Here is a 15,695-nt window from a genome sequence, read left to right as displayed (position 1 = left end):
ATATTCTCTTACTAGAGTTGTACAAGGATGTCGTGGAACAGTTGAAGAGTGCATATATCAAAAGAGAAATGTTCTGGATGATGGGGCAGGGTGTACCTTCAGCAAATTTGCTGGTGACACAAAACTGGGAGGAGTGGCTGGTAAATCAGAGGGAATCTAACAAGAAATGGGGAGAAACCATCTGACCTCTGAGAAACCTCTGCAGGGAGGTTGGGTGAGATGGCCTCCAGAGGTGCTTTTATTCCGTGATTCTAAGAGAAGGTATAACTGAAGTTGGAACCCTGTAGATTTCCTCTATAAAACATCTGTAAAAAGAAGGATGTAAACACATTGCCCAAATCTAAGCAAATGGTTTATTTTTTTGCAATTGATGGTTTATATTTTTCACAGAGCCTCTAAAGGAGACTTCCAAGAGTAAGTTGCAGTGTCTTGGTTCAGGATACTCTATAGGTTCATTACTATCTGCTAGTACTGGAAGAAGTGACATACTGGGCACGTACAGAGCCCATGTCATAAAAATGCTGCTGATGTCAACCTTCCCAAGGTGGGCAGTGGGGGTGGGTACGGGGTAGGGGACATGCTTCTCACAACAAAAGTTTTCAGTGAGAAGAGTAATCAAAAGTTCCAGTGCTTCTCTGTTGAGCCACCAGAATTGGCATGTTGCTGGAATTAGTTTTTTGAACTCCCATTTTAGTTTTTTTTTCTTCCCACAGAGAAACAAGAATATTATATTTTTAAGTTGGAAGATTGGAAAATGTGTACTGAATCGAAACATACAGTGAAGGGTGGGAGGAATACCTTTGGGCAGGGAAAAAAAATACAAATTCTTCTAGCTTTCATTTGTGTTGCTACTGTACACATAATTGAAATTCCTGAGGAGTTTAACTGTAAGATTTGGGTATGTAGTATCATTACTGCAGTGAAACATATTCTTCTGCAGATGGGAAACTAAAAGCAATTACTTCTAGTTTAACGCAAGATAATAACTGCAGCCAAAGAATAAAGCAGAAAAAGTCTATCATAGTACAGAATATTCAGCTGGAAAACTATTCTAACCTTGACAGGGCACTATCGCTAAAATCTGCGGTATGGCATAAGGACACAGGAGAAATGTAGGAATTGCTATATTAGTTTAATGTTGTGCTCTATTTAATCTCATGGTCACATCTCAAAGTTTGTGTACCTTACCACAAAGGCTGCCTACCTTACCATGCAATACAGCATGACAGGAATAAATTAGTAGATAGACCTGATGCTTCTGTGTCTCCTTATCTGTGGTTCAGGTGTTTGACTTCCAATTAAATATAGTCAGAGTTCTTGGGCTGAATGTCTCCATTGCACGTGTATATTAAAGGTGCTTTGGTTTGGTTTTTTTTTGAAGGGAGGTCTCTCTGGGATCCATCTGCTTCCTGGCCAATGAGAGCCACAAACTTGCTGCACACCCAGCAGTAGACTGAGTGGGACAGGGATATGTGCCTTAGTCAAGCATTTTTCAGTGTATGAATTAGTGTGAACACCAGAAAAGCTTCCTTCATTTGTGCCATCCGTTTCCCCTTCCTCGCTTGGGGGGTGGGGTGGGCGGCAGGGAGGGGCAAGAGTCTCTTAGTCCCCAGCATCACTTCCGGAAGGCTGTGGTGGGCTTCACCCACTCTCCCCCAAGGGGTACTTGGTTGGCTTTCTCTCTTGGGAAGGCTTCATTATTCTGATCGTGTCTTTCCTTGCACCACATGCTGGTTTTGACCTTTCCTGTGCCTGAGCTTGTGGCTTTATCTTCTGCCACAGCCCGCAAGAAATCACCTCCATGCATTTCCTGGATTGGGGTTTCTGCCATCACAGACATTGTCAAGGTTGGTTTTACTCTGGCAAACATGACGTCCTGGAGCTGCAGGCAAAGATCAGGAAAGGGAGTGTGCTTGTTTGGAGAGGTAGCAAATGAGAACTGGCAGAACAGGTAGGCTGAAGAGCTGGCTTGCTGCCAGGCAACTTGGTGTAGAGGGAGGCCAGGTAGCACTTTTAAGAGGAGTTGTTATGGGCACAGGGGGAAACTTGGTAAGGATTAGGAAGGCTGAGGTGGAGCCACTGATAGAGCTCTGAAGGATAAAAAAAGCACTACTCCCCTCAGGTAATACAAGACTGTCTGCTTCCTCCTCCTGTGTTTTCAGCTTTCAGGAGTGATGACACGCGTGTCTTACGCTTTTGGATGAAAGTGTGGTGGGCTGTCAGTGCTACTTGTCTCATGTTCCCTCTCAGCATACCCTCTTACAAAGCACACGTGAAGAGTAACTACGGAAAAGCCAAGAATCTGAATGGGAGAGGTGCCTGCAGTGGAGCAAAAATGGAATAGCAGGAGCTGTTGGAACAAAAAAAGTGTATTTGCTGGGCAGATCAGTGTGGTTTATAGCATAAAAGATGACAATTGAGGCAGGGGGTGAGAGAAGCGAAGTGGAATAATAAACTGGCAATAGCTCGGAGGGAGGTTGTGGCCCACTGTAGATGAATGCTGTTAGCAAAACAGCCAACTTGGCCTAAGCAAATAGGCAGCGAGAACAACTGGACATGTGTTCTTAGAAACAGGAGGATTATTAAATTTATTCAAAATATTTCGTACTACGTTCACTGTGTTTGCATGCATGTAGGTAAGTGTCCTTCATGCATGTGCTGCTACTGGAGACAGAGACTTAAATTCCTTTGTGGTTTCTGGAGAGCTTCCATTGGTTTCACAGAAATTACTGCCTTGAGGAGCTACTACAGTGTGGTATATCTGGATTAATTAGTGCTCTGAATACCTGACTGTTAGCATTTGTTTGGATGGAAAAGCCAAACAAATTAGCCTTGGAGGAGAAATGAGTTTGAGCTGTGTTTTAGTTTGGGCTGGCACCAAAGCTAATTTCTTTTCGATGCAAATGCGACCAAGAGTACTCAAGCATTGAGAGTTCTTAGTACTTCTTCCATTAATCTTTTTGCTAACTAAAAGTACACAAGTGGGAAGGAACCAGTATGGTTTTAGACAAAAGGTATAAATTAAGCCCCAGATGCACATAAGGGTAGTAGAAAGGTGGTGAGGATGCCGCAATACTGATAAGAGCTTAGTTGTTGGGATTCGTACACTTGGTCTAGGTTAACCGGAATAATCAGTTATGGTTGCTGTTCTCCCAGATTCACTGTGCGGTGTACGATGTGTTACGTATGATGCAATTGGAAGGTGTTCTATTTGGTTCTTTAATGTGTAAGTTTATGACTTTATTTTTGCCTGGGATACATGGCTTCCTTTTTCCTTTTCCCACTCTTCTTTTTCCATTTTGCAAGCCAGTATATGCTTCAATTTATAAGGTTGTCTTGCTTTTAGAATAAAGTTGTCCTAAAGAGCAGTCTGTTGAAGGTTTACCCCAGTGATTTTATCTTAAGCGGGGACTGTCAGTAGAAGGGCCTTTTACTTTTCCTCATGTCAAGAGTTTCAATACATGATTTGAGTTTAGACTGTATTAAATTAAAGGTCTCTGCAACTTGACAGAAGCATACAAGAAACAGCAACTTCTAGATGTATGCAGAAGTTAGGTTAACATGCTGATAGAAATCTGGACTACAGAATGTATCTTTAAAAAATACATAGTTTTTTTGTCAGATGCTGCAGTTGAGTTAAAAACAGAAAAGTTGTGTCCTTGAAAACAGTAGCTGTATCAAGTCTGTTGAAATTAATAGGTTTCACTCTTGTGTGACAATTAACTTGTGTAATATATAACAGACCTAAAGCACAAAGAATGTTACATCTCTGTTGACAGTTTAAATTAATCTTAGTATATTAACAAAATTAAAAATCATTATCTTGTCCTTGTGCTAGCAAGCTTGTTAAAAATATATGGCTAGATGTAGTGTAAAGAAGCTTCCAATTAAATTTTCTGGATGTTAATCAGATAAGCTTTAAGATTTACAGTAGAAGTTGGAAGTCTTCATTGCATAAGAATGAGTCTCCTTTGGTGCTTTGGCTAGTATCTAAAGCAGTTGGTTTGCATAGGGGAAAAAAAAGCAGCTTTGTGTATCAGTTTAGGAAACAGATGGGTTTGCTATAGTGCTATAGACCTCTGCCCTCAACCCCCTTCCCCACACCAAAATTGGTAACTTTAAGTGTTGTCAAAGACCAAAGTTGTTAGCTTATTTACGTATTTGGAAGCTTGCTTATTCATTGTAGAGGGTTTAGGACTTATCATGTAGTTTGCCCTCTCGTACAGAATCTGGGCTGGATCTTTGTCCTTCTGTGGATCTGTGTACCTACACTGATTTAAAGCAGCAAAGCATTTTGATCCAGTGGTTTAAAGTGCATTTTACAGATGTGCCTCCTAACTTGAGAGTGAAGATAACTGACCAGGGTTGAAAACCTGTTCATGAAGGAGGCTGGGTATCTTAAGGAGGGGGAGAGACAGAAAATAGCACTATGTAAACATGTTACTGAAAGCTGGGTTATAATTCAAGCAACCAACAGGGGACAGAGTTAAAGCTGTATTAGTTATTTAATATTTTTTAAAATTTTTTAAAATTTTAAAAAATATTTTTCTAATACTCAAATGTTTCATTTTCAAACTCTGAAGTCCTTGTCAGACAAAGTGTGGCAGGAGAGGACTGCGTTCACCTTGGTCTTGGCTACAGTGCCTATTGGAAAAGCCTCACAGATGAGGCAGGGGACTATTTCCAGAATACGAGGGCACTTTGTCCATGCAGCCACACATGGAAAGAAGTCTTTGAAGGGTGGTCCTAGCATTGTGGTCCCTGAGAAATGGAGCCAGCCCTTCCATAGGTGAGGGCTAATATTAGTACAGGGTCCTATACTTGTCTTCAGATTTTACTTTTTCTGACGTAATTATTCATTGCTTGTACTCTATTGTTTGCAACAGGAAGGGGAAAATATTTTCTATCTGGCTGTGGAAGATATTGAAACAGACACAGAACTTCTGATTGGGTACTTGGACAGTGACATGGAAGAAGAGGAGGAGGAGGAGGAAGAAGTAACTGTTATCCAGGAAGATGAAGACAGTGGCAACAATAAAGAAGTGCAACCAGCTGGTGAAAAAATTGCAGGTAAGCAACCTGTAAAAAAAAGTAACAAAGAAAGAGAACACTGAACTATATAGTATTGGGGAACTGGAATCCTCAGGTTTAGTCTGAGCTCTGGTATTATTTTTATCTTTTTATTTTGGCTTGAATTGAGGTTCTTTTCTTTACCTAATAAGGAGCAGCCAGTCCCATGAATTACTGAGTAAATGAGTGAGCCTAGATTTCATGAGAAGACATATAGTCTTATGAAAGCTAATTTTTTGCTCTGAGAGGGGTATTGTCTTAAATGGGAGAGAAATAAACCTTTTCATAAACCTGTTCAGCCAATCCTAAGGTTAGAAGTCTAAGAAAAGGTAGGTGACCTGAGCTGTCTGGTGAATTCTCAGCATCTTTGTCAAAGTAGAGACAACCTGGATGACTAATTTAGGCTAACAGCACCCAACTTAATATTTTGCATCTATTTTCAGTAATGCTGGTGGTAATCCACTCAAGATAGTGTGCCTATAATCCATTCAGAGACAATGTCTTTTGTGAATTTTGCAATGCCATTTTGCATAATTGGTTTCTGGCAGAGTATCTCTTAATGTAATCAAAATATTCCCTGAATACTATTCCTTTACTGTTTTTGCCTCCAATCGTGCAGATCCCCTTACCTGTAAAGAGGACCATGCGTGCCCAAACTGTGAGTCCAGTTTTGCCAGCCAGGAGATTCTAGCTGAACATCTTCAGACTTTGCACCAAAAACCCAGTGAGGAAAAGGAATTTAAGTGCAGAAACTGTGGAAAGAAATTCCCTGTTAAACAAGCTCTACAAAGACAGTGAGTAAAAACAGAAGTGTTCATTTTGGGGATAGTTTAAAACAATTTTATTCAATCTTTTGTTTCTCTTGCCTTAACGACAATTTAAGGTTTAATTTTTATGTTTATGTATTTGTACCCTTACCCTTTACATTAGTCCTTTACTATGTTAATTTCTTTTATCGGAGACTTCAATTTGAATTGCAAAATGTCACTATAGTTTTAAAGTGTCAAAATCATACACTGTAGATCAGATCAGAGCTGCTGTTTGATGCAGAGCCATTGGTCTCCATCAGTGGTCTATTTAGTAGTTTAGGAATTTTTAAACTGTGAGTGTAGTTACAGAACTGAAGTAAGATTCAGGAGAAAAAAAAGATGGTTCATATTAGCTTAACTAAATATTTGGGTGATGGTAAAAAAACAAATAGGAACATGAAAGATGTGAGATTTAAGACCCCATCTTTACTTTTCTTGATAATGTAAATGTACAGTTTTGTCACTAAAGTCATATGTCTTACAATTACACTTTTGTACAAAACTATAACTGTTTATATCTTTTGTTGTTTATATATTTTTTACTTGCAATAAAGTAGACATATTACTTATTATACATTTAATTACAGATAGTGCATTAGATACTTAAGTAATTACAGATAGTAATTTAATCTAACTCTCCTGTATTGGAAAGAATCAGATTCATATTGCATAGAATGCCCTTAAGGCTGCTCTTGCAATAAATTGTTCTTTCTTACATCTAAATAATGTAAACGTTCCTAGAACTGGCAGCTGTGTATGAGCTCTGTGTTCTTTCATGGAAATAAATAAAATTACATAGCAGAGAAATATTTGGTGGAGGCAGTTAAATATTTTCTCTTGAACTTAGATTTGTTCCTTTTAGTCTATAGTGGAAGTTGGGTTTGTGCTGTACAGCTAGTTAAGTAAAATTTTACATCATGCAAAGTAAGATTTATCTGTATGAGGATACAGAAGTATGATCCTGACTCTTGCTGTTTATGCATTTGATTAGTCCCATTAAATTCTAGAAGAGTTCACATATGGAACAGATTACTCACTTAAAGATTTGCAGAGCTGTATATATGTTTTTAGCTACTGCAAGCCTGTGTAAGTTGTAGAATTTTCCTCTTATTTTGTGTTTTTTTATTTTTTTTATTTTTTATTTTGCTGTAGTGTACTTCAGTGCACAGAGAATGTCAGCCCAGGAGACTCTTCAAGAAGTTTTCAGTGCTCTGTTTGCAATACTTCCTTCAGCTCAGAATTGAGGTTTTGTGTCTGAGTTACTGGACTGCTGTCATATCATTGCTGGCCTCCCTTTGCATGTTAGCTTTGAAGCTTGTTAGTTTATATGAATCCTAACAGTGAAAGAAGTCAAATGCTTTCATTCCTATTTGCTGTAAGTAATGCATGAGGTGGCCTTGGAACTCTGCAGTGCTGCATGCATTAAGCTCAGAGTACTTGTGATGTGTCTGGTTTCTGTAGATACTGCTTTATGTGTTGCTTTTTTTCTGTTGTTTTTTTTTTTTTTACCAATTACCCTGTATAGTTATGAACAGCACAAGGAGGCATGCAGAGGGGACGCCAGATTCATATGCAAGGCAGATAGCTGTGGGAAGAGGTTCAAGAGTAAGGATGCCCTGAAAAAACATAAAGAAAATGTTCACAGTGGTAAGAAAGAGTTTAGTGTTTCTTCGTAAAAAAACCCAATCTTCTAACATGTTTCTAGCCTTGAATTTGCAAATCAGGGTAAACATTTTCTTTGGTTTCTTTTTTAATGGATTCATTTGTAGCAAAAAGAAAATTAAGAAGTAACGAATTGCAAGAATACCTATTTCTCCTCCCCTAGGGACAAATTATTGTATACCTGATGAATCATTAGTCTACTGCAGAAAATGTAATAGGAATCTGGGGAAGTTTAAACTAGGCAAATATTAGATAAAGCAAAACATTTCAGTACTGAGGAAAGTCAACCACTGGCACAAACTGCTACAGGAAGTGGTGAGTTCTTGATCTTTTGGTATTTTCAAGACACAATGGGATGTCTTTCTGGAAGATATGCTTCACAAACGATTAGGCTTGATGAGGGTATTGCATAAAATTCTATAGCCTCTGTTGTGCAGGAAGCCAGATCAGACAATCCACTAGTCCCGTTAGGCTGTAGCGTTTTTATATCTGTGCACTCTGAATCAATAGTTTTCAATCAGGCTTCACTCTGTTTTCATGAAAGGGCAAAATACTGCTCTCAGGTCCACAATGCAGAGCTCAGTTCTGTCATTCTGGTCTCTGCATGTCCCTTCTCAATGTCAATGGCAGATCAGTCTGTGTGGGGACAGCAGAATACCAGAGTGCAAAGAAAACAGTCTTTAGTTGATGATGACAGCACTGAGATGCTTTGTAAGATTTTTCATTACATGAAAGCTCTTTCTTCTGCCAAATCCTTACAGTGTACAGAAACCCTTCCAAAACTGTTCTTAGAAAGGATTATCTCCTTTTTTCAGTATCAGTTAAGAATTTTCTTCATCCATGAGCGTTGTTATGTTTAGGCTTAACTTTGGTCAGTTATGTATTGGTATACAAATTCCGCATTTCTCTTGAATGATCACTCCAGACATGACTGAGAGCACATGCCTGGAAGATATTTTTGCTCTGGCTGCACAATGAGCAGAGCTTTTATTTTACTGCTTGGGAGTCACAGAAACCACAACTGATGTCGGTGCAGGAAGGAAAATAACCTACTACTGTCAGAGCTTTTATTTTACTGCTTGGGAGTCACAGAAACCACAACTGATGTCGGTGCAGGAAGGAAAATAACCTACTACTGTTGAGGGAGGCTTCTAGAATTCCTTCCTGCTTTGTGTTTACCTGGAGGCAAGGGAAAGTAGAATGGGTTATGTGTGTTGACTGTTATGCAAAGCTGTGAACAGATACTCACTATCACCCTTCTCTCCTCTGAAAAGGTATCATTAATGTTCTTGTAACTTGAAGTACTAATAAGTGTATTCCTGTATTTATATGTATATCAGTATATATAATTACTTGTAAGTTTTATAACAGCAAATGCGTATGTGAGATTAAGTATATCTTTGTAGTACAAACTTAAGTATCAAACCAATCAATTGACAGGATGCATTGTAGTAAGAAGAATCAACATAATATGAATACTTTAGGACAGTAAGAGGAGGAAAGATAGAGGATGCTGAGAGTCTGAAAAACTGAGCTGAAAGCTATCTTAAGGAGTTCGTTTATGATCCATACTTGCTGTGTGGTTGACTAAGGAGTACTCCTCTTTTTTCTGTGCCTGTTCTTTTTAGTGTTCAATGTAGTATGAGTACTTTTTACATAAGCTAGGAAATATCTTGCATGAGCAATTATAACGAAGAATTAAGTTTGTGGTAGCTTTGTCTTGTAATAAAATAGCCTTGTGGGTTACTAAAATTAATTTCAAAAGGTAAATAGATAAACCCAATTAAATGCTCGGTGACTTTTTAAAGCAACTATGAAAAGGGAACGAAAATACATCTGGCAGCTGACCTGTAACTTGTTTTATAATTTACATTTTAGACGAGATTTGAATTTATGATCTGGTGCTAATACAATTTCCCTGTCTTGTTCAGTTGAAGATCATTAATAATATTTGATATAGTAGAATGCTTAATGCTTTCTGAATAAAGAAAAAGGGGAAGTGGTGGTTTTTACTTCAGTTTGGGATCTTTTTTGTCATTGCTGCACTAATTCCTACTGGGAGAAATCAACTGTTTAGTTATGAAGTGAGTTGTTCTCAGTTTTGAATTGTGCTCATCGAGTTGGATTGATGATACATAATAACATCTATTTGAAGGGGTTTTTTTCTTTATTGTTCTACTTTTCTTGATTTACATTCCATCAGTAACTGGTTTTTTGGACACCCACAGAGAACTGATATGGAACACTTTGAAGATGGGATACAAATGTAAAAATCTTGTCAGTCAAATGACCAGTGAAAAGTCACAGACTCAGTGGAAATATTTAGGTTCTTTCTTAGCACTTCCTTTTTAAGATGGTGGTGGTATTTTGTTTCTGTTTCAGGAAATTCTAGGAAGAAGCTGATGTGTTCCGTGTGCAATAAGAAATGTTCCTCAGCAACAAATCTCCAAGAGCATCGAAAGGTCAGTAAGACGAAGGCTAACCCACAGCAGGCTTTGACTTCACTAAGATGAGAGACTGTGCTGCTTAGGTCACTTAAAAGCTGCTGTAATGCAAACCTTTGGGGTAATCTTTCATGGTTGCAAACCCAGTGTATTTTATTGTGGGTATTTATTTTTGTAATCACAAGTGGTTAAACCAGAAATCTTCCTAAAGTTTTAATGCATCTTTTACCAAATACAAAGATGTTTGTGCTTTTATTGTTCACACATTCCAGGATTAAGTCAAAGTTGCCTGTTGTTCTTCTTAAACTCTAAACTTCTGAAATATCTTACTGCATTCTTAAACACTAAGCTAAATGATGTAACAATAGGATACATACAGGCCATAAAATAGGTTCATGAGCCTTCAGGTTTTGTACAAAATGAATTCAGTCTTTATTACTTTGTGACATAACAGTAAGGGTGTGTTGTTTGTAATTTAGTTGTGCTGTAGTAAAAAACTTTCTTCCCCCAAACCGTATTTTTAATGTCTTTTTGTTGGTGCCCATAATCTTTTATAATCGGAACAGGAGGGGTTAACAGTTTGAAAAGCATCTATTGGAAATAAGGGTGTTCATACAGAAATACAGATGGACTATGAATATGAGATTCTGAATCCATTATACCCAAAGGAAGTCCCTGCAAGATTAATTTGATGAATCACTAAACCCCAGGAGATTCTGTTTTTGCAAAAAGCTACATTGTACTGTTTATCAGATTAACTGTAAGTCTTTAATAATGCTCTGGTTATAACCTGAATCCATTGAGGATATAGATGATATCAATTAAAATATGTTGTTGTAAGGGAAATAGTGCCCCCCCTCCCCCCTTTTTAAACTTGTTTTTCTCTTTGCTTCTATTAATATGCCCTGCATTTCTTTTGTAACAGGGTTATACTTTGTTACTTCTCAAACCAAATGGTGGTATGCCTGGTCACATCTAATTAGAAGTTTTTACACATCAGTACCCTTTATGTTGGCCCTGAAAAATGCAAAGTATCGTAGTTAGTGTGTCCATTTTATTAAAATATTTGTTTTGTTTCATTAGTTCTAATTCTGTTCAGACACTATGACACACACTAACAGGCTTTCCAAGTAGCATTGATGGTACATCAGTTGAGTGCTTTTTTATCTTAAAAATCACCGTGAAGATTTTGTGCATAAAAATGTATTTCCTCTTCTTGATTGGATCCTCTTTTAAGATATCCAGAAAATATTCTGGATTCACACCTGTATCAGATAGCGAAGGAGGTTGTATGTGGGACTCATGCCTTCCGTTTGCTTTATTTACTTTGCTCTTGTAGGAAGTGGGGTGGGAACCATTACCAACATTGCCAAAAATATTTAGACAGGCAATAAAACCAGTGAGAAAATAGTAGGTGAAACAGGGAGGAAAAGAGATTATTTTTTTCCACCTGTTTCCTTTCAGTGTAAAGAAATAAAAGTAGAGAATATGAAGGTAAAGTTTAGGAATAACAGAAAATACAACAGAAAGAGAGAAATTTGACAAACATAGAGAAAGAAGGTAATGAGGGTGGCTATAGGGGGGATTGAGATCTGTTTACTCTCTGAAAACATGGTTATTCAGATCTGTAGCTTTCATGTTATCTTTGAAACCCATTTTTAGCTTTGTGTGTCTTGCATATTGCTTGTGCCTGAATGTCTAAAGATAAGCCCTTTCTTAGCCATATATAATTAAACTTTGCTGTCATCATTGCCTGTCCTTTAGTATTAACCTTCTTGTTTTCCAGACTGTTGCTTGTACCATGCTAATTTTTGGTAGCTCAGCTTTCCCTTTTTTTTTTTTTTTTTTTTTGCTGTTTTGTGTTTTTAAGTTTATCTCAATAAATTCAATTAAATGTAGGCCTGGAAGACACCTCAGGAGGTTTTCTAGCCCATTCTGTTTCACAAAGGGGAGTCAGCATGTACTTCAATCATCCTAGATATGTACTGTTTCATCTCCTGAAAAGTTCCACTAAAGAGAGTTCTACCACCTCCATAGATCTCTCTTTGACTTTCAGCTTTAGTGCCATCAGCTGTTTAGAATGTGTTCATTAATCCTGTGTTCTCTTTTGCTGATGTCTATTTAAGTCTTTTTCACTGTAGATTGAGTTAATTGTCTTACCTGAGAGAATGCCAAAGAAGTCACCACTGTTGCCTTTGTAACAGTTATCATATTGCACAGTTGTTGTGAACTCCATTTGCAATTCCTAGGCTGTATGAACAATTATCTCAACCTTTCTTCATACATCTGTTTTTCTGCTTCTTCTTCTAGGAAGCTTTTTCTTCTTCTAGGAAGCTTTTTCTTCTTCTAGGAAGCTTTTTCTTCTTCTAGGAAGCTTTTTCTTCTTCTAGGAAGCTTTTTCTTCTTCTAGGAAGCTTTTTCTTCTTCTAGGAAGCTTTTTCTTCTTCTAGGAAGCTTTTTCTTCTTCTAGGAAGCTTTTTCTTCTTCTAGGAAGCTTTTTCTTCTTCTAGGAAGCTTTTTCTTCTTCTAGGAAGCTTTTTCTTCTTCTAGGAAGCTTTTTCTTCTTCTAGGAAGCTTTTTCTTCTTCTAGGAAGCTTTTTCTTCTTCTAGGAAGCTTTTTCTTCTTCTAGGAAGCTTTTTCTTCTTCTAGGAAGCTTTTTCTTCTTCTAGGAAGCTTTTTCTTCTTCTAGGAAGCTTTTTCTTCTTCTAGGAAGCTTTTTCTTCTTCTAGGAAGCTTTTTCTTCTTCTAGGAAGCTTTTTCTTCTTCTAGGAAGCTTTTTCTTCTTCTAGGAAGCTTTTTCTTCCTGTGGATTCTCTCTTTTTTTATCTGTATGCTTCTTGAAGTCAGCTGCCCAAACTAGAAGAGCAGTGATGCTTAGTTGAGCACTTGGTAGTGCCAAGTATAGAGGAATGATTGTCCTGAGTTTATTAATACAGGGAATATGTCTATTAATACATCTCAGAATGACAGTGCTTTCTAACAGCATCATCAATCTTGTTATTAGTATTTTGTTTGGAATTCATTAATGTTTTCTCTAGTGGTGCTATGTAAACTGTTGGTTATCATGTAGCATTTGTTCATTTAGTTTCTCCTTCCTATATACTGAGCATTTTGGCACTTTATTCAGTGTTCTAATTATTTTGGATTCTGATCTTGTCTTCCTTAGTGATCACAGTCCTACCTAGAATAGTCTTATCTACACTTTTTAGGTTTTTTGATTTCCAAAACTACTTACCATAATACAATCCTCATCCTGTATGATGCCTACAAAACTTTAGCAACAGTTACAATGTTAATCCACTGGTATTATTGCTTTTTGTGGTGATTGTAATCTTTTTGTTTTCTATTCTGTCTATATCCACCTGTTCTCTTTTCTCTTATCCTCCAATTGTCATGTGATATCCTTCTGTCTGATATTCATAACAGTCCATGATTTGGGCTGCTAAGTGATACAGTAGTATAAAAAGAATAAATTCCCAGCAAACATGACTCAGGAAATGCTGTATAGGAGCTTACAGAAGACTGGGTAATAGAATGAAAAAGATTGCTGTAAAATCTCCTTTCTGTGAGTTTCTGATGTCTCCTGCCATAGCAAATGAAACACCACCTGAATTATATTCTGATACTAAGTTCCAAAGTTTAAGTAAAATGCAAAATGCATTCATTCAACTGTGATAATAGTGAGCAAGCAAGCAAGGGGAATGTTGCCTTCATTGATGTAGATTCTTGCTAAAGAGTTCCTTTTGTACCTTAGGCATAGGTGGCTCATGTTTGGGATTTGAATTGATTACAGGAACTTGAACTTAAAAGAGAGCATATACGTGTGAATAGCACAGACTGCCAGGCTTCTTCACTGAGGCTTTACTGTTCTTTAAGTGGAAAGGGAAGAAAAGTTCGAACAAATCTCAGTGTTGTTCTTTTCCCAGGAAGATGCAGTCAGAATTGATAGTGCTACACTTTCTGTACTTGTTAGTAGACAGAGGGGGTATGTTTCTGGCTGTACAGCAGTGGAGTGAGATTCTAACTCTTGTTGTAGGCAGGTGTTTTCAGCGATAAAGTAGCTAATTCTCCTGTTAAGAAAGAAGATTAAGGACACCTTTGAGTGTCAGACAGTATAAAGTTTTTTTGACTTTGGAAAAAGTCATGAAACAAGTGCCTGTATGAAATGTAGGATTGTGCATCACTGGTAAGACTAGTTAGTGCTGTTGCCTTTTTAGATTTCTTAGCAGGTTTCTTAAATGAATGTGTAAGATTCCATTAGGAGGTATCCTTTCTGCTGGAGAGAAAGCAACAGAACCAGGAAGGATCCTGCTCTCACCATTTGTTCTAAGAGGTTGAGAGTGTTTTATTGCTTATGAAAAATCCCTGATTCTGTTTTAACTTTGTTGTAGAGCTGGACTTCTTGCAAAACTTTGGTGAGGAGAGTCACCCTTAAACATCACCTGTGATTCCTGTCCCATCCCCCCACTTTTTCACCTACTGGTTCCAAGTGTCTCTGTGTTGGTTTTTTTCCTGCCCTTTTTTTTCAACACTGGGCAGTGTTTTGTTCTACTGTGCAATCTTTATTTTTCACAATCACTGTGAAAGCCATAGAAAGGTAGAGGAAACTAAATTTTGAACACAACTCTAAAATTGTCAGTAGCATTTAATAATTTCAATTAGATGCAATATTCTCATATCCTTGTTCTCTCAGAGCACTGCCTTCCAACAGATAGTCTCATCCAGTTCTTGGAGTGGTAGATTGAAATTCAGATTAGGTTTTGGAGAAGCCGATCATGGATTACTTGTATCTTCAAAGTTTTAGCTCAGTTTCACCCCTAAAACTTTTGAATGACCTCTTGCTTTTCAATAGACCTCATGAAAATTTTAAGATCATCAGTCTTCTAAGTGGAGGAGTATATTTATCTAAGCATATATTAATCTTGTTCAGATGTTTGCTGTTTTATATAGCACTTAGCAAGTTGTTATCTGAAGGTGTAGCTCTTCAAATGCCTATGAAACTATTGTAGGTATATTCTGACTTTAATGTAGCAGAAGTTAAAGCTGATAGCTGTTAGAGACCCCTAACGAGACTAGTTTTGTTATACGAATAAACCATTACATGAGTACTTGTCTGTGGTATTACAGCCTGTATACTTGTGGAGCATGTTGCTTGACAAGTTTTCTTAAAATGAAAATCCATTTGAGTATTGTGCTGTATTTTATTACCATTGTTTTACCATGTAATTGTGCACTTTTCTGAAGAACTAATTAAAAAGTGCCAGCTATAGAATATGTACTTGATAGCTACAGCTATTTAATGCACATGCACACAGGTCTGTCTGATTCTTTTCTAAAGAATTGATTAGAGTATCAGCTATGGTATATATATTTGATAGCTGTACCTTTTTAATGCACATGCTCCGAAGTCTCTGTTTTGATGCAGATATAATAAATGAGACTGTTTATTGAACAATGCTCCTAAGCTGGAATCAGACATTTGTAGTGTTAAAGCACAGTCTGGGTTCTGATTAAGTATTAAATATTATGTTTAAGAATTACTTACAAGTTATTTCAATTAATTGTTTCAGAGGGGATTCTGATAGTGCTTGGTTGCAGAATTATGTAAACTTCAGTCAACAATTAAAGTAAAATTTGGATCTGTTGGGGAAAGGGTGGAGCAGTAGATTGTGTGCGCATTTCAGAGAAATGAATCTGAAATGCAGCTGG

The 15,695-nt window shown here is 37.4% G+C and overlaps 1 protein-coding gene across 5 annotated transcripts in view; it reads left to right on the top strand.

The window, feature by feature from the left end:
- Nucleotides 1-15,695, top strand: part of PRDM5 (PR/SET domain 5) — an 87,538-nt gene that overhangs the window by 20,961 nt on the left and 50,882 nt on the right. For 4 of the 5 annotated variants that reach the window (XR_008825131.1, XM_056358169.1, XM_056358159.1 and 1 more), the window contains 5 exons: nucleotides 4,887-5,070; nucleotides 5,690-5,864; nucleotides 7,032-7,124; nucleotides 7,405-7,526; nucleotides 9,924-10,003. Coding sequence is in view for 4 of the 5 variants with exons in the window: in XM_056358169.1 (XP_056214144.1) it covers nucleotides 4,887-5,070; nucleotides 5,690-5,864; nucleotides 7,032-7,124; nucleotides 7,405-7,526; nucleotides 9,924-10,003 (654 nt within the window). In the remaining variant the exon portion in view is untranslated. The remainder of the gene's footprint in view (nucleotides 1-4,886; nucleotides 5,071-5,689; nucleotides 5,865-7,031; nucleotides 7,125-7,404; nucleotides 7,527-9,923; nucleotides 10,004-15,695) is intronic. The other variant, XM_056358175.1, reaches the window with a different exon arrangement.

Source organism: Falco biarmicus, chromosome 1 (assembly GCF_023638135.1).
Source record: "Falco biarmicus isolate bFalBia1 chromosome 1, bFalBia1.pri, whole genome shotgun sequence".
Classification (NCBI taxonomy): domain Eukaryota; kingdom Metazoa; phylum Chordata; class Aves; order Falconiformes; family Falconidae; genus Falco; species Falco biarmicus.
This window is presented reverse-complemented; position numbering and strand designations above follow the sequence as displayed.